Source organism: Amblyraja radiata, chromosome 21, assembly GCF_010909765.2.
Source record: "Amblyraja radiata isolate CabotCenter1 chromosome 21, sAmbRad1.1.pri, whole genome shotgun sequence".
Lineage (NCBI taxonomy): Eukaryota > Metazoa > Chordata > Chondrichthyes > Rajiformes > Rajidae > Amblyraja > Amblyraja radiata.
Genome location: NC_045976.1, coordinates 38,444,092 through 38,466,726, shown reverse-complemented (window position 1 = coordinate 38,466,726; position 22,635 = coordinate 38,444,092). Strand labels below are relative to the sequence as shown.

The 22,635-nt window shown below is 43.9% G+C and overlaps 1 protein-coding gene across 1 annotated transcript; it reads right to left on the bottom strand.

Moving 5' to 3' along the window:
• ankrd16 (ankyrin repeat domain 16) lies at nt 1-22,053 on the bottom strand. The gene is given in 8 exon segments (XM_033040107.1): nt 1-179; nt 2,555-2,633; nt 5,778-5,939; nt 9,957-10,065; nt 14,281-14,323; nt 18,673-18,893; nt 21,018-21,082; nt 21,085-22,053. Coding segments are annotated over 8 exon segments (1,110 nt in total). The 5' UTR covers nt 21,352-22,053; the 3' UTR covers nt 1-15.
• Nucleotides 22,054-22,635: the final 582 nt, after the last annotated feature.

Genomic DNA, 22,635 nt, shown 5'->3' with positions numbered 1-22,635 from the left:
TTGGTTAAATATAATTTATTTTGTGTCAGTCATAGTACCTTGCAGAACCTCGAGTGCTTCTGGTTTCTTGAGCAGTTGGCTTGCTAGTGTTCCCGTGTTATCTGGAGAATCACTTATCCCAGCGTCGACTAGAACCCTTATGCACTTGCCATGTTGACCTGCACAGGCCATGTGTAAAGCTGCAAAAGAAATAACAAATTATGTGTAGGAAGGAACTGCAGATGCTGGTTTACACCAAAGTAACTCAATGGGTCAAGCAGCATCTCTGGAGAAAAGGGATAGGTGGCGTTTCAGGTCTGAAGACTCTCAGTCTGAAGAAGGGTTTTGGACTCTCAGTCTGAAGAAAGGTTTCAAGCCGAAACCTCACCTATTCCTTTTCCACTGAGATGCTGCCTGATCCGTTGAGTTACTCCGGCATTTTGTGTCTATCTTCGAACTGAAAATGATGAAAATCACCGGACAGACAGTTATTTTGAAGTGTGGTCACTTATAAGACACAACAGCCTGAAAGCGGCATCACAGGTAGATGGTGTGGTCAAGAAGGTTTCTGGTACATTGGCCTTTTATCAGTCAGGATACTGACTATAGAAGTTGAGTTCCTATGTTACAATTGTACAAGACGTTAGTGGGGCTACATTTAGAGCATAGTGTCCAGAGAAGATTTATGAGGATGTTGCCAGGACTTGAGGGCCTGATATATAGGGAAAGGTTGGGTGGGCTAGGACTATGCACAGAGTCTTTTACCCCGAGTATGGGAATCAAGTACCAAAGGACATGTGTTTAAGGTGAGAGGGGAATGATTTAATAAGAACCTGAGGGGCAACTTCTTCCACACAGAGTGAAGTGGGTATGAGCTGTCAGAATAAGTAGAAGGTGTCGGCTGTCAGTAAGGGAGGCACGGAGGCGCAGCGGTAGAGTCGCTGCCTTTCATCGCTTGCAGTGCCGGATGCCAAGGTTTGATCCCGACTACGGTGTTGCCTGTACAGAGTTTGTACTTTCTCTCCGTGACCGTGTGTGTTTTCTCCGAGATCTTTGGTTTCCTCCCACTCTCCAAAGACATAGGTTAATTGGCTTGGTATAAGTGTAAATTATCCCTAGTGTATGTCGGATTGCGTTACTGTGCGGGGATCGCTGGCCGGCACAGACTCAGCGGGCTGAAGGGCCTGTTTCCATGCTGTATCTCTAAACTAAAAGTAGTTGAGGTAAATGCTATAAACAATATTTAATAGATGTTTGGATAGATAAATGGATAGGAGAGGTTCAGAGGGATATGGGCCAAAGATGGGCAGGTTGGACTAACGTAGATGGGGCATCTTGGTCGGCATTGACAAGTTGGACCGAAAGGGCTGTTTCCATGCTGTAGGACTATGATTCTGTGACAGTGAAATCCTGCAATAACTCCCTTAGACAGTACTGGTGATGTTGGTAGAGGAACACATTTTGCCTGGTGCCTTGCAAAATTTCCCCTGAACTTCTTCAAAATAGGATCTCTTGCAAGCAAGACATTGGTTATACAGTCGACTGGCCATAGGAAAGGATGAAACCTGGGAAGTCATAGAAACATAGAAAATAGGTGCAGGAGTAGGCCATTCGGCCCTTCGAGCCTGCACCGCCATTCGATATGATCATGGCTGATCATCCAACTCAGTATCCCATCCCTGCCTTCGCTCCATACCCCCTGATCCCTTTAGTCACAAGGGCCACATCTAACTCCCTCTTAAATATAGCCAATGAACTGGCATCAACTACCTTCTGTGGCAGAGAATTCCACAGATTCACCACTCTCTGTGTAAAAAATGATTTTCTCATCTCAGTCCTAAAATACTTCCCTCTTATCCTTAAACTGTGACCCCTAGTCCTAGCCCCTTCTGGCGTTTCTTACCAACAATGGTCCAGAGACGTGTCATTCTCGTGATGAACAATCAGTTCAGTTAGATGCTAGCAACAGCCGATGAGATTGTAGACAATGATTAACGCAGGACAGTCACTGATAAGCAACCTGGGTCTGAAATGAAGCACTAAAGCTTGATCTGCTGATCACCAACCAAAGTACTACAAAAACAAACTCTAATATTATTTTCAGTATCCAGTGTGACCTCAAGAACACTGTAATTTAGTGGGCATAAGGATCTCTGAGTGTGCTGGTTAATATAGTTTAGTTTTGTTTCGAAATACAACATGGAAACAGTCCCTTCGGCCCACCGAGCCTGTGCCGACCATATCCCTGCATATTAACACTAACACACACACACACACGACAATTTACAATTTTATCAAACCTGTACGTCTTTGGAATGTGGGAGGAAACCGGAGAAAAGCCACGCAGGTCACGGGGAGAATGTACAAACTCCGTACAGACTGCATCCGTAGTCAGGATTGAATCCGGGTCTCTGACGCTGTAAGGCAGCAACTCTACTGCTGCACCACCGTGCCCCCCTTAGAAATATTTTATTCATATGGTAAAGAGGTAGCTCAATGGAGGTTGTGAGTGTCTATACTTAATGGCCACGGGATTTTGCTTAATCTCTAAACGAGTTAAAACGAGAAATCTCACCCGAGCGACCTTTGAAATCCTTTGCCCGCACATCGGATCCTAGTGTAAGCAGTGTCTCAATAGTGCGACTGTGCCCTTCCTTCAAAAGACAGAAAAAAACACAAGGTTTGTTTGGCAGCGAGCAAAGTTACTTAATCTTCTGCCTATCATAGACATTTTACTCTAAAAAGAAAATGGAGTTTCTAATCTTCAGTCAACAGCTTGTGCACACTGCTGTAGAAGTTATATGAGAATTTATATAGAATTTATTTTGCCCTGCTGCGTAGGAGAGGTAACTATCAAATTAAACGGGGCATCAATAAGGTCAATAGCCAGTCTTTTCCACAAGGTAGAGTCTAAAACTGGAGGGCATAGATTTAAGGTAAGAAGGGAAAGATTTAAAAGAGACCAGAGGGGTAACTTATGCCACACAGAGAGTGGTCCGTATATACGGAACAAGCTGCTCGAGGAAGTGGAAGAGGTGGGTATAACCACACCATGTAAAAGCCACTTGAACATTATGCAGGGTAGTCTCCTGTAACACACAGTGCTGAAGGAGCTCAGTGGGTCAGGCAGCATCTGTGGAGGGAACGGACAGGTGAAGTTTCGGGTCGGGATCCTTCTTCTGATTGCTCAAGACCTTGTGTCTCAAGGTTAATCTCCTGTGCTTCACACTGACAAAGCAACAGTGACCAGGGCTCTTGTTCCCAACCTTCAGCACATTTCTGCTTTTTCAAAGGATGTGACAGTGACCTATGCTGCTGCAGTGTGGACCAGCATTCTCCTTCATTTCATTGGCAGGTTTTCTCTTTGCACCAGGATCTTGGCTGGGAACCCAGGTCGTCTGCCCGATTAACCCCGATTTAGAAAGCTGGCTTCAGGAAGAGTTGAAGCAGGTAGCCAAGAAGTTCTGCCCTGGTATACGGTATGCCATTGACCAAGGGATTAACACAGCCTTCAGTTTAATTAGAACTGTACATGGGGAAGCCGATGAAATACTTCCTTAATCAGGTTAACCACGTAATAGGAAATTGAACTTTCAGTTTGTCAAGCACGCATAAGGTACCGGGTAATTCTTACAACATTCTCTTTATACAATGCAAGGTATGTGATAGATTATGTGATAGGTGCAGAATTAGGCCATTCGGCCCATTAAGTCTAATCTACCATCCAATCATGGCTGATCTATCCCCCTAACCCCATTTTCCTGCCTTCTCCCCACAACCCGACACACGTACTAATCAAGAGTATATCTATCTCTGCCTTCACAGCCTTCTATGGCAAAGAATTCCACAGATTCACCACCCTCATCTCCTTCCTAAAAAAATGTCCTTTAATTCTGAGGCTATGACCTCCTGTCCTGGATTCTCCCACTAGTGGAAACATCCTCTCCACATCCATTCTTCCATTTTATCCAAGCCTTTCACTATTCGACCACCATCCAATTATATTAAATAAATGGTTTTAAATGAATTATGGACCTTTACCCGCAGGTGGTTTATATATGTACCAACAATGACCATAGTCCAGACTTTCTGATTACCATTATTTTCTCATTGTTACTGATCGTGATTATTTACTTCAATGCAAACCCCAAGTTACTGCCTCAAATACCCATTAACGATGCTCGAAAGAATGCCAGTTTCTGTAGACATTGACTGAATAGAAAAACGATTTATGTTTTGCGAGCCTCCTCAGTGCAAAAGCAAATGCATATTTAGTGAGGGAGAGGATGGTTTGTAACAGGCTAAATCTGAAACATATAGACTAAAAAATAATCTTCTGCTGGAGGAACTCAGCACTATCTGTGGAGTGAAATGGACAGTCGACGTTTCGGATTTGGATCCTTCAACTGAACTGAAAGAGTAGAGGAGAGATGGCCTGTGCAAAGAGGTGGGTGGAGAGTGGGACAAACCCTGGAAAGCTGCAGGTGGATCCCAGGAAGATGGAGTTAAGTGGTGGAGAGAAGGATGCAAATAGTGACAGAGGCTCGGAGGTGGGTGGTGACAAAATGGGCTTAGGACCAGAGGGCACAGCCTCAGAATAAAAGGACGTACCTCTAGAAAGGAGACGAGGATGGTGAATCGGTGGATTTCATCGCCACAGGCGGTTGTGGAGGCCAAGTCACTGGGTACTTTTAAAGCAGAGATTGACAGGTTATTGATTAGTAAGGGTATCAAAGGTTACAGGAAAAATGCATGATAATGGGGTTAAGAGGAAAAGATAAAGCAGCCATGATTGAATGGCGTAGTAGACTCGATGGCTGAATGGCTTAATTCTACTCCTATGACTTATGAACGTGAACTTTTAAGGTCAGAGGGGCAATGTCTAAAGGAGATGCATGGGGCACGTTTTTTTTAACCTGGAATGTGATGCCAGAGGAGCTGATAGTGACATTTAAGATGTCTTTTAGATAGGCCCATGGATATGCAGGGAATAGATGGACATGGATCATATGCAGGCAGATGAGATTAGTTTATCTTGGCATCATATTCAGCACTGACATTATGGGCCGAAGGGCCAGTTCCAGTGCTGTATTTTTCTATGTTTTAGCTTAGGAAACGGAAAAATAAATTTAAATGGCTAACAATCAGAAGCTCCAGTTGACCATGATAAACAGAATGCAAGTGCTCAGCAAAGCAGCTCATCATATTCCGACATGCTTCACCTTCCTTTCCTAACAGATCCCTTCACCAACAGCCCACCAACAAGTGGGTTAGCTGCTGACAAGACTGCAAACCAGACCTGTAAGACCTCTCCAACCAGGGGAAATTTGGCTGAGCAGCTTTGTGCGAGATCCCACCGCAATTAGCAGTGGGCTATATCATGGTGAGCCCGACATGAGTGGAAATCAATAATGAAAAGAGATTCAGGCCAGATCATCATTGCAGTGAAGAAGCTGATCAAGTAATGTGCCTTACAATCAGTCGTAGGCATTGACTGACCACAGATCCACCAAAGCATCTCTGTGACTCCACTGGGCAGTGTAATTGTTTTTAAACAGATTCACCAGAAGTTAATTATAACTACAAAATAGCAAAACAGGAAATCCCGCTATAGTCGCCTTGTATTACCGTCCCAAATGTTTTTGTAACGCTTTAACGGTACTGACATCTTAATGGGCAGAGGGAAATGTATTTCTGAGCTTTGTAGTGGATCATCCAGTTTTAATTGTGCTTTATAAGTGTGAAAACAAGACAATAAGTACAGCAGCACGATTGCCGTCAAATTCTTCACAACTGACCTTGGCAGCGTAATGCAGGGCTGTCAGCTTCATATCCGTGGCTCTCTCATTTACATTCACGCCAAGTTCCATGACCAGGAAGTGAATAGCTTTGTCCTGTGCTGTCACCGCAGCTCGATGCAGAGACTGCGCCCCCAAAGCGTCGGCGGCCGAGAAATTCGCCTGAAATAGACAAGAGAGTTTTGGGGGTCACCGCAACCAACAAGCTGCAGAATTGTCACCGTAAGGCCTGGATGGAATGTATGCAGAGAGGATGTTTCCACTAGTGGGAGAGTCTAGGACCGGAGGCCATAGCCTCAGAATCAAAGGATGTGCCTTCAGAAAGGAGATGAGGAGGAATTTATTTAGTTAGAGGGTGGTGAATCTGTGGAATTCATTGACACAGAAGGCTATGGAGGTCAAGTCAATGTATATTTTTAAGGGGCATATATTTTGAGTTTCTTGATTAGTACTCGTGTCAGGAGTTATGGAGGGAAGGCAGGAGAATGCGGTTGAGAGGGAAACACAGATCAGCCCCTATTGAATGGCGGAATAGACTTGATGGTCTGAAAAAGGCCTAATTCTGCTCATAACTTATGAACCATATCAGGTCCAATACCATAGAGCCTACCAAAAAGTGCTCAGAGTCACTGCCAGATAGAGCAAATGAAGAGAAGGGCAATGGTGCATTTAAAGGGAAGCTAAATTGCTTACTTATTTACTTGGTGGCCATTCAGTCCATTGGATGCATACTGTTCCCCAATCGAGCAATCCCTTCAGTCGCCCTATTGTTATTTTCCACGTAGCCTGTAACTTATTCTCACCCACTTACCTATCAACTCCCTTTGATTCATTTGCTTCCTACCTGAGGGGTCATTAACAGTAACCAATTAACCTACCAATAAGTTGTGGGAAGAGAGAGGAAACGGATCCCTTGTGGTCATGGGGAGAACATGCAAGCATCACACAGGCAGCACCACTAAGAATAGAATCGAAACTGGGTCACTGGTGTTTGGTGGCAGCTGCACTAACTGTTGTGCTACTGTGCCACCCATGTACATAATTTATAATGATTTATTCACTGGGTGGGGTTGTCTTCTTGTGAGCAGGCAAATACGAGTTTCCCATATTAGACAACGAAAGATATAGCATGGAAACAGACCCACCAAGTCCGCACTGACCATGAACCACCCACTATTAAGTTCCCATCGTCAGATTTTATCACCCACACATGAGGCAGTTTATAGTTAACCGATCAAACTGCATGTTTGAGATGTGGGAGGAAATGTGTGCGGCCACTGGGAGTATGTGGGAGGAAATGTGTGCAGCCACGGGGAGGATGTGCATAAACAGCGCTCTACATAAACAGCACCTGAGGTAAGGGTTGAAACCGAATGTCTGGCAAATTGAGGTAGTAGCTGCACTAGCTTCATCACTTGTGATGGAAATAGATTGGTGTTCAGGAAGCACATGCAAGCAAGTAAAAATAAGGAACTGCAGATGCTGGTTAATACATAAAAGCACACAAAGTGCTGGAGTAACTCAGCAGGTCAGGCAGCATCTCTCGAGAACATGGATAGGTGACGTTTCAAGTCTCCTAGACTTCCGGTCTCCAAGACTTTGGGTATCGACCCAAAATGTCACCTATCCATGTTCTCGAGAGATGCTGCCTGACCTGCTGAGTTACTTCTTACACATATACAATACAATACAATTTATTTGTCATTTGAACCCCATTGAGGTTCAAACGAAATGTTGTTTCTGCAGTCATACACACAAAAAAAGAACCAAGACACAACACAATTTACACAAACATCCATCACAGCGCATCTCCTCCTCGCTGTGATGGAAGGCAAAGACTTATCTCTCCCCTGCACTTCCCATTCCCCTCCCGATGTCAGAGTCAAAGTCAAAGCCCCCGGCGGGCGATGGTAATTGTCCCACGGCCATTAACGCCACGCCGGGTGATGCAAGGACATGTAGGCTAGACTGGAGAAGATGGCAAATTATCTGCTCTGATAATCTTGTAGATTCATCACCAAAATCTGTTTTTCACCAGATGTATTTAAGTTACTTAAATTTAACTTCCTCAGTGCTGTGGTGGGGATTTGAACCCATCCATGTTCTGGGATCAATAGTCCAGGTATCTGAATGCAACTCTAATAACCTAACCATTACGCCATCAAATCCTTACGGGTGAGATCAAAGAAAAGAGGGATTCAACAGAGAATACCACAATATGCTGTTGGAAATAGATATTATATTCACCATGGACCTATTGGGACAAATGCTGTTCCTCTGACATGATGTAACTATGCGGTTGGTATTGATTAACAGGTACGTGAAAATAGGCAAGGAATCATACGCAATGTTGTTGGTTTAACAGAATAATTTTCTATCATTTAGAAAAAAATACAAAACAGTTGCAATATAAATTTTAACACCATCAACATTATATGCAGAATTACAGAATATTTATGACTCAAAAGGAGAGCATTCAGCCTCGTGGACCTGAAGGGTAGTTGGGCGACAATGTGTTCAACTGAATCGCATCTTCCAGATCTCAGTCCGCAGCTCTGCAGGCCAGGATTCTTCAATTACACATCCACGTTCTATCTAAAGGTGACGGGGGGGGTTTCGTGTTACCAATCTGTCAAGGCCCTACCATTCTCCAAATGAAAACAATTCTCCTCATCCTCCTACTAATCTTCCCACCAATTATTTTAAATCCATGCCCCCCTGATTTTCAATTCCTGTGTTAGTAGAAATAGGACTTTCCTCTTTGCCTGTTCTCAGGCCCCTCTTCATTATACACACATCAATTAAATCTCTCCTCAGCTTCTCTGCACTTTACTCTGTGTAAAGTGGCAACCACAATCAGTTATATTTCTTACACTGTGGTCCAACCAGTTTTATACAGTATCTGTCAGATTTGGCATTGGACTAGAAGGTTTTCCAGTTTATTTGATAGTATTCCTCTCAATAACCCACACACTTTTAGTTAGAAAGAGGATGTTGCTTAGTAGAATAATAAATTTGCCAATTAATCCAGTGGAGAGGGAGCGCAGGAAACAAAGTCCTGGTCAGTCTCAAAAGGAGTGCGGAGAAACAGAATCAGATGAGTTTAAAGGGAATTCGCGAACCAGGGCCCAGACTGCGAAAGGGAGCTTGTCAATCAGAACCAGATAGATGCAGGGGATTTCCAAAGAGTTGAAGAGTGAATTATCAGTCCTGCATTATACATTTCTGTCATAACCTGCTTGTTTTTACATTCAATATATTTTCTAAAGTCAGCATCTAAATATCTTTTTAACCAGTCTGTCAACCAATCCTGCCACAGTTAAGATAGATGGTTTATTTGTTGGTGTAGTATTATCAGTTGCACCGAGATACAGTAAAACATTTTTTTGGGTGCCATTCAAGTAAATCGCAGGACTCATTAGTAAATAGCACACAATAGTAAATGGGTGGCACAGTGGTGCAGTAGTAGACTTGCTGCCTTACAGCACCAGAGACCTGGGTTTCGATCCAGAACTATGGAGTGTTGTTTGTATGGAGTTTGTTAGCTTTCCCTGTGACCGTGTGTGTTTTCTCCAGGTGCTCCGGTTTCTCCCCCCACCATCCCCAAAGCGTGCAGGTTCGCAGGTTAATTGGCTTCTGTCAATTATCCCAAGTGTGTAGGATAAAACTGGTGTATAGGGATCGTTGGTCGACATGGGCTCAGTGGGCTGGCAGGCCTGTTTCCACACAGTATCTCTAAACTACACTAAATGGATGCAGGTAGACTCACCTGGGGCAGCACACAAAGTGTCGCCATGCTCCAGGGCCATCTTGAACTGAATGGAAGCACAAGTCTACATGCTCGGGTGTTCCACATACTCCCTACTTCTCTAAGACTGTGCCGATTTAACACTTAATCACCCATCCTCTGTGGCGTGTGTATCTAGGCTGTGTAAGGAAAGTGCATAAAGAATGACCCACATGTATAATTTATAGCAAAACACAAACTGCTGGAGGAATGGAGTGGAGCCGGCTGCTTCTGGGGAGGGCATGGACAGGCAAGGACCCTTCTCCATATACTTTATAGCGATGATTTGGTGTGGTTTCTGAACATTCTTTTTGGCTTGTCACGTCCTTCTGAGCTATTTAAAACAGAGAGAGCTTTACACTCTAGTTGGCTGCAGTCAGATCACAACTCACCCCGTGCCTATGCAGCAAGAGCTTTGCAATCTTGATGTGGCCATGCTGCACCGCGTCCATGAAGGGTGTAACACCACAGCTGTCCTTGCCATCTGGTCCGTAAGCACATCTACAAACAATGGACAGTAACATTTCAAAGCCAGCCATTCCTGATCTTCCAACAAATAAACAAAAACACCTTCTTCTTCTTCTTGCGTATGGCGTGCACAGCCTAAAGTTGTAGGACAACTTGTTCTATTTGATCTGATTTGATTGTGCACACCAGGTTGATTGCATTCGTTCAAACAGGGCGGACCACGTGACCAAGGTTGCAATCTCCCACCCCAAAAACACATTGACAATGCATGAGGCAAGGTTGATGTGGATGCGAAAAATTGCGAAAATCTTTGGAATAGAAGATCACAACGGTTTTCAGTGCATTGAGGATAACAGAGGATAAACCATTCCCACTGACAGAGAGTGTAGGATGAGTGCAGAGCCTAAACATTTTAGAGCCTTTCATGAGTTAGGTTAAGAAGTACTTTTACATGCAGAAACTTGGAAGTGTCTATTACAAATGCTTATTGGTCCTAGGGCACAGCGTGCTGCTGATAGAGCTGGTGGCTCACAGAGCTAGAGACCTGGGTTCAGTCCTGATCTTGGGTGCTGTCCGTATGGAGTTTGTACATTCCTCCTGTGACCACATGGGTTTCCTCAGGGTGCTCCAGTTTTCTCCCAGATCCCAAACTCACGCAGGTTTGAAAGTAAATTGGCCCTGTGAAGTGGGATATCATAGAACTAGTGTGAACAGGTGATCGATGGTTGGTGTGGATTTATTGGCCGAAGGACCTAGTATTTCCATGCTGTATCTTTCATCGATCAATTGGTATTTTAAAATTTGAGTGCAAGATTTAGGATAACAAAATATTGTGAGGGAGCTGGGTCAAGGCAGATATCTAGAGTTAAGTCACAGATCGACTACAATCCCACTGAATGTGGAAATGGATTCAAGCAGCGTAGTGGCCATTTGGCTTATTTTGTGTGTCATTACTTATGGCATGTGTCTTTAAATTTTAGACTGCCCGTTATTATGTGGGTGGGATTTATGACGTATTCTAGGGCGTGTTTGGAGCTAGGTTTCTTGCGCAGAAGCTTAGTTTTTAGTATAGTTTTGGACCAGCATGAGGAAGGCATACCCTTTGACCATGCAAAGCGTAACGGAGACACGGGGAGTTTTCTAACCTTTAAAGCGATATGGTGGAGTTTGATGAAGATTATAGTGTACAAGTCAGAAAAAGGTTGGATGTACCTTATTATTTTTCATCAACAATAAAGAATCTATTAATCAAAAGACTGTTATGAAGATTTATCTGTGAAGAAGCTCTGAAGGTCTCTTGTCGGAAAGCTCACATGCGTATAACGACATTCTCCTTCATCATATAGTCCACTTAGTGGCTAGAGGGAGTAATCTCTTGAACGATATAAAAATCTGTCGCTACATTAAGTCATAAGATACCTCTGCCGGGGGTGGTGGGGGGGGGGGGGGGGGGGGGGGGGGATGGGGGTGAAAGACAGACCCAGAGAGTGGGACAGAAGATTTGGCTAAGATCTTGGAAAAGGTTTTGGCCAGAAGACCGGTTCCAGCTGAGGAACTGAAGACAATAGATCTCGGCCAGAGATGGCCTCGAGGTCTATCGACAGATAAGAGACTTATCTGAAGATATTATCAAGATATTACGAGTAGAAATCGAATATTATTTCTTTGAATTTTGAGGCTGCAAAGCTTTAATTTTAAATGGCTTCTGTAAGAAGAGCCAGAAAGCTAGCCACTAGCTTGGAAGATAGCCAATAAAAGTGTTCTTCTACTGTCTGGAGATATCCAGCCAGTCCAACCTTGGAAATTGTTTTGAAGTCTTGATAACACGCATTCCTTATGAACTAACGTCACCATTAAGCCCATGGATGTTTGAGAGATGTTGTCTACAATATCAGTTTGTTATGGTGATGAAAATGTTGACAAAACAAAATTAGAACAACCAGCAGAGGACTTTGCTTGTTCAATTTAAAGACTTGGCAATCTGCCAAGACCTGTTTAAAATAATGGAGCCAGAAGATGAAGAAAGAGCCATGCCTGAGGAACCACAAGGTGGCGGTCAAGCTTAGTCAAGGACAAGCTGCCTACCTGAAAGAAACTAAGAAGGAGGAAAACTCGATATGGGAACAAGTTAACGTCAATTGAAAGCTACAGAGAACTCATGTATCGAGAAGAAACAGATAATACACAAGCTGCCTACTTGAAAGAAATCGAGAAGGAGAGAAACAAATTATGGAAACAGGTTACCAGATTAATTGAAAAACAGAACAAACTAATGGAATCAGTGGTGGGAAGACAGGGTGAAGATATTCAATGGTTTCATGGATAAGGCAGAGGAGTGGTTATCTGAAATTATACCATAACTTACATGCTTAACTGCTGGAGGTGCGATGCAACAAGGTGCTGGAATGGAAGATGAGGTTACATAACGAGATAATATCTGAAAAGTATCTACACGAAGATCAGGACATAAACCTGGTTCTAAAGCCAGTTCGGTATCAAGGGTTTCTGCTCGATTGGGAGTTGAAGCTGATGTAGCCGCTCTCTCAATAGAAGCGGATGCCTTGAAGAAGAAACATGAGATTGAGTAAGAAGAAGAAGAGACGAGACGACGAGAAGAACAGACGATGTTCAATAGATTCAGGATCAGTTCCTGTGGATTGGAGGATAGCTAATATTATCCCACTTTTCAAGAAAGGAGCGAGAGAGAAAACGGGGAATTACAGACCAGTTAGCCTGACTTCGGTGGTGGGAAAGATGTTGGAGTCAATTATTAAAGAGGTAATAATGGGGCATTTGGATAGCAGTAAAAGGATTAGTCCAAGTCAGCATGGATTTATGAAGGGGAAATCATGCTTGACTAATCTTCTGGAATTTTTTGAGGATGTGACAAGTAAAATGGATGAAGGGGAGCCAGTGGATGTAGTGTATCTAGACTTTCAGAAAGCCTTTGACAAGGTCCCGCATGGGAGACTGGTGACTAAAATTAGAGCACATGGTATTGGGGGTAGGATGTTGACGTGGATAGAAAATTGGCTGGCAGACAGGAAGCAAAGAGTAGGAGTGAACGGGCCCTTTTCAGAATGGCAAGCAGTGGCGAGTGGAGTGCCGCAAGGCTCGGTGTTGGGGCAGCAACTGTTTACCATATATGTTAATGATTTGGAAGAGGGAATTAGGAGCAACACTAGCAGGTTTGCGGATGACACAAAGCTGGGTGGCAGTGTGAACTGTGAAGAGGATGTTAGGAGGTTGCAGGGTGACCTGGACAGGTTGAGTGAGTGGGCAGATGCATGGCAGATGCAGTAAAATTTAGGGGGCAGATTATTATCACAATGAGGTTAGGTTAGGTAAGGGTGAGGTACAGTGAGACCTGGGTGTCCTTGTACACCAGTCACTGAAAGTTGGCGTGCAGGTACAGCAGGCAGTGAAGAAAGCTAATGTTGGCCTTCATAACAAGAGGATTTCAGTATAGGAGTTAAGAGGTTCTTCTGCAGTTGTATAGGGCTCTGATAAGACCACATCTGGAGTATTGTGTACAGTTTTGGTCTCCTAATTTGAGGAAGGACATCCTTGTGATTGAGGCAGTGCATCGTGTTCAGGCTTGTCTGCACACAATTTCTTAAATCTCATAAACAAAATAGACCTGTTCAAAAGTGCCAAGAAGCTTTTTGTATCTGGGACATTTCCTATTGTTTTCCCACACACAATAGTCTCTTGTCAGTTCACAGGACAATGATGATATTGTCAGAGAATCACACTCAAACCTGGATAATGGTGACACCAGGAACCTGCCCCTACAGTTGTCAAAGAACAAAAGCTGCAATAGTATTGAGAAAATGATGCACTCGTGACAGAAGTAGTACTCGAGTCATCCCATATCTGTGGTGATACAAATCTCAACATGGGTATAAATAAGGCTGAATATTTCAGACGCATTGCTATCAAAGTTGGAATACTTGTGACACTGTTCTATAGATCGGGCACCTAATATAGAAGGCACAGCTCAAGCAGGGCCTTTAATAAGGGAGGGCATCATTCACATCTGCGACGCTACTAGCACTGCAGACAATACAGCAGCAAGAATTCAAACATTCAGCATGTTGTGATAGAAGGCTGCATCATGCACTGGCCCAAGACCCAAAGCCTTTGCACTGCAGAGCCTGGTGTAGCTATTATGCATGCCTTAAAATAGAATGCTGCATTCAGCACCACTGTTATTGAAGATCACACTGTTTCAGAAAAGGAGCTTACCTTTCCAGAAGTACTTCCACAGCCTCAGTACACCCATGCATGGCTGAATAACAGAAACAATTTGCAGATTGGATCAACTGATGTTATTCTTGCAATCTGTTCCCTAACAACCATATCTCAAAAGGGGCATTGTGTTTGCTGAAACACGACTTAACAAATCTATTTTAGTTTTGTTTTAATCGAATTTGTCAATCGTACAATATATTCTGTGTCTAAATGATTTGCCGCTTTGGAAAAAATATCTGCACAAAAAGAAAACTTTTTTTATCCTGAGCTATTATCCACCTCATTGGAGACCCTCGGACTATTTTAGATTGCACTTTGCTGGACTTTATCTTGCACCAATTCTTATTCCCTTTATCTTATACCTGTACACTGGACGGCTCGATTGTATTTGTGTATAGTCTTTCCGCTGACTGGATAGCAAGCAACAAAAAACTTTTCACTGTACCCCAGTTCATGTGATAATAAATTAAACTAAAACTAAAAACTAAATTTATATTGTGGCCCATTTGGTAGACTTGGAAGGCCATGGATTCAAATCTCAGGTTGAAAATTGAATCCTAAATTAAGTCGGATTTGATTTGACTTTGGCAAGAGGTCAAGTCAAATCACTTTGAGGTTTGAGTCCGAAATCATGAACAATGCTTTCAATCTAGTACTAAGGGGATTCTGCTCTCTTAAAGGTACTGTTATTTGGATGAGTCAGTAATCCAAAGCCTCTTCTGTTCTCTGAGCTGATCCTAAAACATTAAATTGGCGAGGACAGTGGTATTTTCTCTAGTCCTGGCCAAATTGTCCCTCATTTAATACCGTCTAAATAGAGTAAGTGCTGAGTAATCACACTGCTTTTTGCAGGATCCTACTAACGCCTTTCTTATAGTACAGCAGCACATACTGCCCTCAACTGGGACTGCAGTAGAGTTCTTCCACATTTCTATCCACATTCACATGCCCAAGTTTTGAGATTAAAGATTTTGTTTTAGTTTATTAATGTCATGCGAACCAAGGTTTAGATGAAGGAACTAAGTGTAACATATCTACTGTACAAAGTTAGGCTGAGGGGATAGATGTGCTACAAGGAGGATATAAAGAGGCCTCAATTGATTTTAGACAAATTTGATGAGTGGGCAATTGTGTGGCAGATACAGATTAATGTGGATAACTGTCATTCTAAAAACAGAAAGACTGATTGTCTGATTGGTAATAAGACTGTGAAAAGAGAGGATGCCACGAAGCCTAGGTGAGACCTTATGCAAGAGTGTCTGAAAGTAAGAATCTAGTGCAGCGTGAAGCAGAAAGGCAAATTATACATTGGTCTCCATTGCAAGAGGATTTGTGTACAGGAGTATAAATATCTTGCTGCAGTTGCATAGCATCTCAGTGAAGCCCCATGTGGAATTTTTTTAATGCAATTGTTGTATCCTTTTCTTAGGAACGATGGTCTTGTAGAGAGAGCAGTGAAGATAGACAGGTTGCTGAGCTGGCAAGACTGATGTTACTGTATGTGGAGAGATTGGGTCAGTCAGACCAATGTTCACTGGAATATAGAATATTTAGAAACCTATAACATTTGAATCCACAAACAGTGCTTAGCAACAGGAGGGAACTGTAGCCTTAATCATTAAATATCTTCAGGATGAAGGTAATATGTTTCTTAAAGCCAAAGGGACCAAGGGATATAGGAAGAAGCTTGCAGGGTACCGAAGTGGAGGATCAGCCGTGATCCTGATGAATGGTGGAGCAGATTCAATGGCTTAGCCCTGCTCCTTTTTTCTATTATTCTATGTTTTCAGGGGATATGAGGAACTAGGTCTCAATGAATGGCTAAATAATCTAGGGGCTAAATACTCTTGTCCCTACATTCTTGGAATAAGCATGATTGCAGGGGTTGTTTTGAAAGAGATAATATAAGAATAGCAATTGTTGGCTTTTCTATATAAACCCAATTTCGCAAATAAGAAGCAAACAGAAATGCCTACTTTTAAAGTTAATCATGGCCTAAATGATAAAACAAAGGAAATGTAACTAAACTAAGAATGTCTTGTAAACATGGAACTAGTGTCACCTCCTAGCTGTGGGAGGCCTACACTGCACTCATGATCGGGAGGTTTCATGAACAAATACTGAAGCCGAGAGCAGTCATCTAGACCGTACATCATCAATGGCCGAAGATAGACACAAAATGCTGGAGTAACTCAGCGGGAGATGCAGCATCTCTGGAGCGAAGGAATGGGTGACGTTTTGGATCGAGATGCTTCTTCGGACACCAGACCATAATCTCACAGAGCATTTCAGATTTTATCACTTCCAGCTGTCTGCCCTTCTAAGCCTCCAACCTTAGAAACATAGAAAATAGATGCAGGAGTAGGCCATTCGGCCCTTCGAGCCTGCACCGACCGCCATTCAATATGATCATGGCTGATCATCCTAACGACCCTGTCCCACGGTACGAGTTCATTCCATGAGCTCTCCCGAGTTTGCCCTGATTCGAACTCGGAGATTAACGGTAATGGCCGCTCGTCGGTACTAGGGGCTCTCGTGGACATTTTTCAACATGTTGAAAAATCTTCTAGAGTCTTCCTGAGCTTACCTGCCGGTAGCGAGTCTTCCCGAGTACCTGCCATTAGCGTTATGAGCCGCTAAGAGACGTCCCCGAGCTCCGACGTACCCGCTACGTTCATTCTCTGTGCTTACCACGAGTTTGATTATTTTTAAACTCGGGAGAGCTCTTGGAATGAACTCGTACTGTGGGACAGGGCCATAAATCAGTACCCCATTCCTGCTTTTTCCCCATATTCCTTGATTCCGTTAGCGCTAAGAGCTAAATCTTTAACTTCTCCCCAAAATCCATAAACAGAACTGCCCTGGCAGACCACCGACCTCATCAGTGGCTGCTTCTAAATTGTCGGTCAGGCCCAGGAGCAAATCCATGACGTGATCCTCCAACTAAGCTGTTACTTTCTGAGTCAAGCAGCCCAAAGAACAGAAGCAGCCAAAACAGAGAAGTATTCCCAGGGTGTTCCTCTTCAATCTTCCTTCCCACATTCCAAAGTCGTACAGGTTTGCAGGTTAATTGGCTTGATGTCATTGTAAGTTGTCCCTAGTGTGTGTATGTAGGATAGCGTTAGTGCGCGGGGATCGCTGGTCAGAGCGGATTCGTTGGGCTGAAGGGCCCTTTCCCGCGCTGTATCTCTAAACTAAACTAAATAACGTCATATTTCTATTAGTAGAGAATGAGACTTGTCTGTGGAAGTAGAATTTGTGTGGAGCACATGGAAACACCGAAGCTTCTGTTTCCTTCAACTTTCCCTTCCTTCTGACCACAATAATCTTTGAAAACGATAGACTGCAGTCACTTAACTACTAGAAGATAGACACAAAAAGCTGGAGTAACTCAGTGGAACAGGCAGCTTCTCTGGAGAGAAGGAATGGGTTATGTTTCGGGACGAGACCCTTCTTCAGACCCTTAACTAATATTTGTTTTACCTCATCTCATTCTCAAGGTCTTGGACTTTCTTGTGGTGATACAACCAATAAGAATAAACTGTGATAATCATAATATACATTATTGCTTGTTGAAAGGATTAAGGAGAGAGACCATTTCCTCTGGTAGGCAAGTTCTGAACAAGGCATAACCTTAAGATTAGAGCAAAAAAGAGGAAAATTGCTAGAGAAACTCAGTAAATCAGGAAGCATTTGTGGAGGGAAGTGGAGAGGCATTTTGGATTGAGATCCTATGGACTGAAATAAAGGTGAGGCAGCCAGTTTAAAGGGATGGGCGAGTTCTTACAGTTAAGATTAGAAGTTCAACATAACGTTACGAACCAGTTGCCCATAAAGTGTAGTGGAAATCTAGAACATATTTCAAAATATTGGTAAAGTGAGGGGAGAACGGAAAGATCGAAACTCGTTGACAGATACTTGATCAGCAAAAGTATTAAGGGTTGTGGAATCGGTAAGTGGATTAAATTAGGTAAAATATTGTCAGGACAGAGTTGAGCGGCTGACTGGTCTACTTCTACATTGAAGTAGGGCCAGCATCAATAGGTCATTCAGCCCCTCAAGCCTAGTCTGCCAAATCTTCAACTAATGTAAATTAATGGGAAGACTGATCCAGTGTTTTAGTGTAGTTGGGCAAAATAGTTGACATGAACACAGTGGACCGAGAGGCCCATTTCTCTGTGCTGTCCAACTCTATATTTGTGGAGGAAAGATTCTGAAGAAGGGTCCTGACCTAAAACATCACCCATTCCTTCTCTCGAGAGATGCTGCCTGTCCCGCTGAGTTACTCCAGCATTTTGTGTCTATATTTGTGGAGATCAGCACTACAATAATATAATCAAGAAAGGGCCATCTTTAACCCACACAGTAGACCACAGTTCACATCACCTGCAGTGTGGAGGGGAGTCCTCTTCACCTTGCTCTTCACATCCCAGATGCCCGGGCTGGCTTGGAGAAGATACTGGATAATTTCCGGATCACCTTCACGGCAAGCGATGTGAAAACAGTTCCAACCATCCTTGTTTTTCAGGGTCGGATTTGCTCCAGATTCAATCAGGTCTTTAATCACCTCCAGGTTCTTTCTTGTGCAAGCCATCATCAGTGGTGTCCTATAAGGTAGAAAGAGAAATGACCTCCCTGTGCGTTTAAGAGACCCATCACAGATCAATGGGTAAATGTAGCGCTTTGCACAATAAAGATTCCAGCATTTGGATGTTTTGATCTCCTTGTCAAACCTGCCCTTGAGCACCACCTAAGATAGGCACAAAATGCTGGAGTAACTCAGCAGGTGAGGCAGCATCTCTGAAGAGAAGGAATGGGCAATGTTTCGGGTCGAGACCCTACTTCCGACTGATGGACAAAGAAGGATCTCGACCCAAAACGTCGCCCATTCCTTCTCTCCAGAGATGCTGCCTCACCCGCTGAGTTACTCCAGCATTTTGTGTCTGCCTTCGATTTAAACCAGCATCTGCAGTTCTTTCTGACACATCTTGAGCACCACCTACTGTCTCTCCAATGTATGCACATGGACACAGGGCAATTCCAGGGTTGGAAACTCTCTGCCAACAAACAGCAAGAGTTCTCCAACCAGGAGTAATGCCCGTACTGCTGCAGTGGTCAAAAGAGACACAGGACAGGCTGGGCTTGTTTTTCTTGAAGCGGAGAAGGCTGATGGGTGTCATGAGTCTCACCCCGTACATTCCCTTTACTCTCCTCTTCCATCAGGCAAGAGGTACAGAAGTGGGAAAACACACACCTCCAGGTTCAGCAAATGTTTCTTCCCAGCTGTTATCAGGCAACTGAACCATCCTATCACCAACTAGCGTGCGGTCCTGGGCTACCATCCATCTCATTGAAGACTCTCGGACTATCTTTATTTGGACTTTTACTGGCACTAAATATTATTCCTTTTATCCTGTGTCTGGACACTGTGGGCGGCTTGATTCTACTGGATAATATGCAATTAAAAAGCTTTTCACTAATAAACCTGACAAAGGCGTACAGGAGGGGTCTCTACCCGAAACGTCGCCTATCCATATTCTCCAGAGATGCTGCTTGACCTGCTGAGTTACTCCAGAGCTTTGTGTCTTAGTATACAAATGCTTAGTGGGCGTATATGGGGGAACATATTTCAAACAGTAAAAGGTTTTGAGGGGATCGTAGGAAGGACTATTCACTGAGAGTAGTCAAGATTCAGAAAACACTGCATGAGAGGGAGGTGGAGTCAGAAACTCTGACCACCTTTAGGAAGTATCTAGGCATGAAGATGAGTCAGCCCTACGACCAAGCTGAAAAACTATTGGGCCATTGATGGAGTTCTGTAACAAGGAATGTACCACTGGGATTGGTACTGTGACCATTGGTGTTTGTAGTATAGATGTGTTTACATGATTTGAATGGGAGTATAGGTGGCATGATTAGTAAGTTTGCAGATGACACCAAATTTGTTGGAGTGATAGACAGTGAAGATGGAAGTCTAGGGGTGCAGTGCAGCATTGGTCAGTTGGGCAGAGTAGTTGGACAAATGGAATTCACTCCAGCCAAAAGTTCCATCCCAGTAGGACAAAGAGAATATAGCAGCAGCTTTGATGTACAGAAAGATCTTGTGGTGCAAGTTCAGATGTCCCTGAAAGCGGCGACACAGGTAGATAGAGTAGTAGAAATGGTATTTGGAACGCTTGCCTTCATAGGCCACAGCACTGAGTGTAAGAGATGTCGCCGCTCTACAAAGCTTTGGGTTGATTGCACTTAGAGCATCGCGTACAGTTCTGGTCGCGGGAAGAACATGGTAGCAATGGAGAGAGTGCATAGGAAATAGGCCTCGAGGAATACATGCCTAATGCAGGCAAATGTAGTTATGAATCAGGGTGGCATGGACACGGTGGGCTGCATGATTCTATATTCAGCACTCAAAAGCTTGTTCTGCCAAGGCAATGTGTGTGCTCATCCCAATACCTCTCATGTGATGTGAGATACCTGCTTTCACCATCCCCTCAGTCAACCCTCATTCTTCTGACCGCCAAGGAATGCTGCAGAGCCAGCATTAGCATCTCTTGGGTACACAAAAATGCTGGAGAAACTCAGCGGGTGCAGCAGCATCTATGGAGCGAAGGAGATATGCAACGTTTCGGGCCGAAACCCTTCTTCAGACCTCTCTTGACCGGGTTAAAATGAGCTGTAGCGTAGCTCCCCAAATGAGCAAACCGAGGACTGCCAGCAAGCGGCGCACTAACCAGTCGGCTTTCTTCACAGGGTCAATCATGGCGCCTCTTGCAAGCAGATACCGCACACACACACTGCGTGGCCCATGGACGCCGCCTCATGGAGGGCTCGCTTGTAATCGCTGTTCAGCAGCTCCACGTCAGCTCCGAGTTCCTCGACCAGGTATGTCAGGATCTCCGGGTGCCCGCGTCTGGCGGCATAATGTAGCGCCGTGTCTCCCGAGCGCCCAAAGTGCCCCTTTACCATGGCAGTCCTGACACTCTCACACTTGCACACCTCTTCCTTAATGAAGTCGAGGTTCCCTTCTTGGGTCAATCTGATGAGACGTTTAACTTTGTCCTCCATTCCACTTTAATAGTCTATATCGTAAATATAAATCCAGATGAAAATAAAATGATGCGAACAAACAGCAGTCATTAATTACTCTTCTCACTTGTAATTATAGCAAACCAATTGATTTGCTACATTTAAGGAATCTGAATTTTAATGGGCTGTTATGTTATGTAATCAATGTCGCCTCTCCTCAGAATCAATGATTCCTTCATCCGAGTTGGGATCCACCGTTGCTTGCGATCAACCTCTGACACTCGGTCTCGTAGGGCATAATTCATGCGTTGTCACCAGCAGACTCATCCCTTCTGATTCATCCTTATTGCTACCAGCGTCTAGCCAACAACATGAGTCTGAAGAAGGGTCTCACCCATTCCTTCTCTCCAGAGATGCTGCCCGTCCCGCTGAGTTACCCCAGCATTTTGTGTCCACCTTCGGTTGAAACCTGCATCTGCAGTTCCTTCCTGCACATCACATGCTCTCTTGTGTTTCAGCTCCGCCTCCAGACTCCCGGTGTCCGACCACAAACCTACCAAGGACAAAAAATTCGCAACACTCAAATGTTTTGGAGTGCAGGACCCACTTCATTCACCTAGGCTTGCAAGTAAATGAATAACACACGTTTGGCCTCGGTATTTAAATGCAAATCGAATCGAGGAGAAGGTTGAACAGTTAGTTTCAATCACTTTCGGATTAACGTTTGCAGTGGATTCCCTCGGAGTAAATTAATAGTTAATAATCCTCGGATTTGCACCAAATTTTCAGAGGATTCCCTAGTACCGTACTTTGTTTGCAGGGAGTCATCCAGATTGTATCAATAATTGCGGGGGATCATGAACAGCTTATCAGTTTCTGCCGAAAATAAGAACAACAAAAACTGGAGTAACTCAGCGGGCCAGACGGCACCCATGGAGAAGAGGAATAGGTGACATTTCGGCTCGAGACCCTTCCTCAAACTGAGAGTCAGGGTAAAGGAGAGAGGGAGGGGAAGGAGAGGGAGAAGGCGCTTAGGACATAATCCGTGGAAGAAATGCAGAAAGGAACGATAATCAAGGCAAGGTGGAGCCCACAGAAGATCTGTTGGCTGTTGGGTAGGTGATTACGAGTTATACAGAGAGTGGAACTCAACAGGACTAAAGTAATCAAGGAGGAACTGCAGATGCTGGAAGATCGAAGGTACACAAAATTGCTGGAGAAACTCAGCGGGTGCAGCAGCATCTATGGAGCGAAGGAAATAGGCGACGTTTCGGGCCGAAACCCTTCTTCAGACTCAAGTAAAACTAGTACGATGATTAGGGT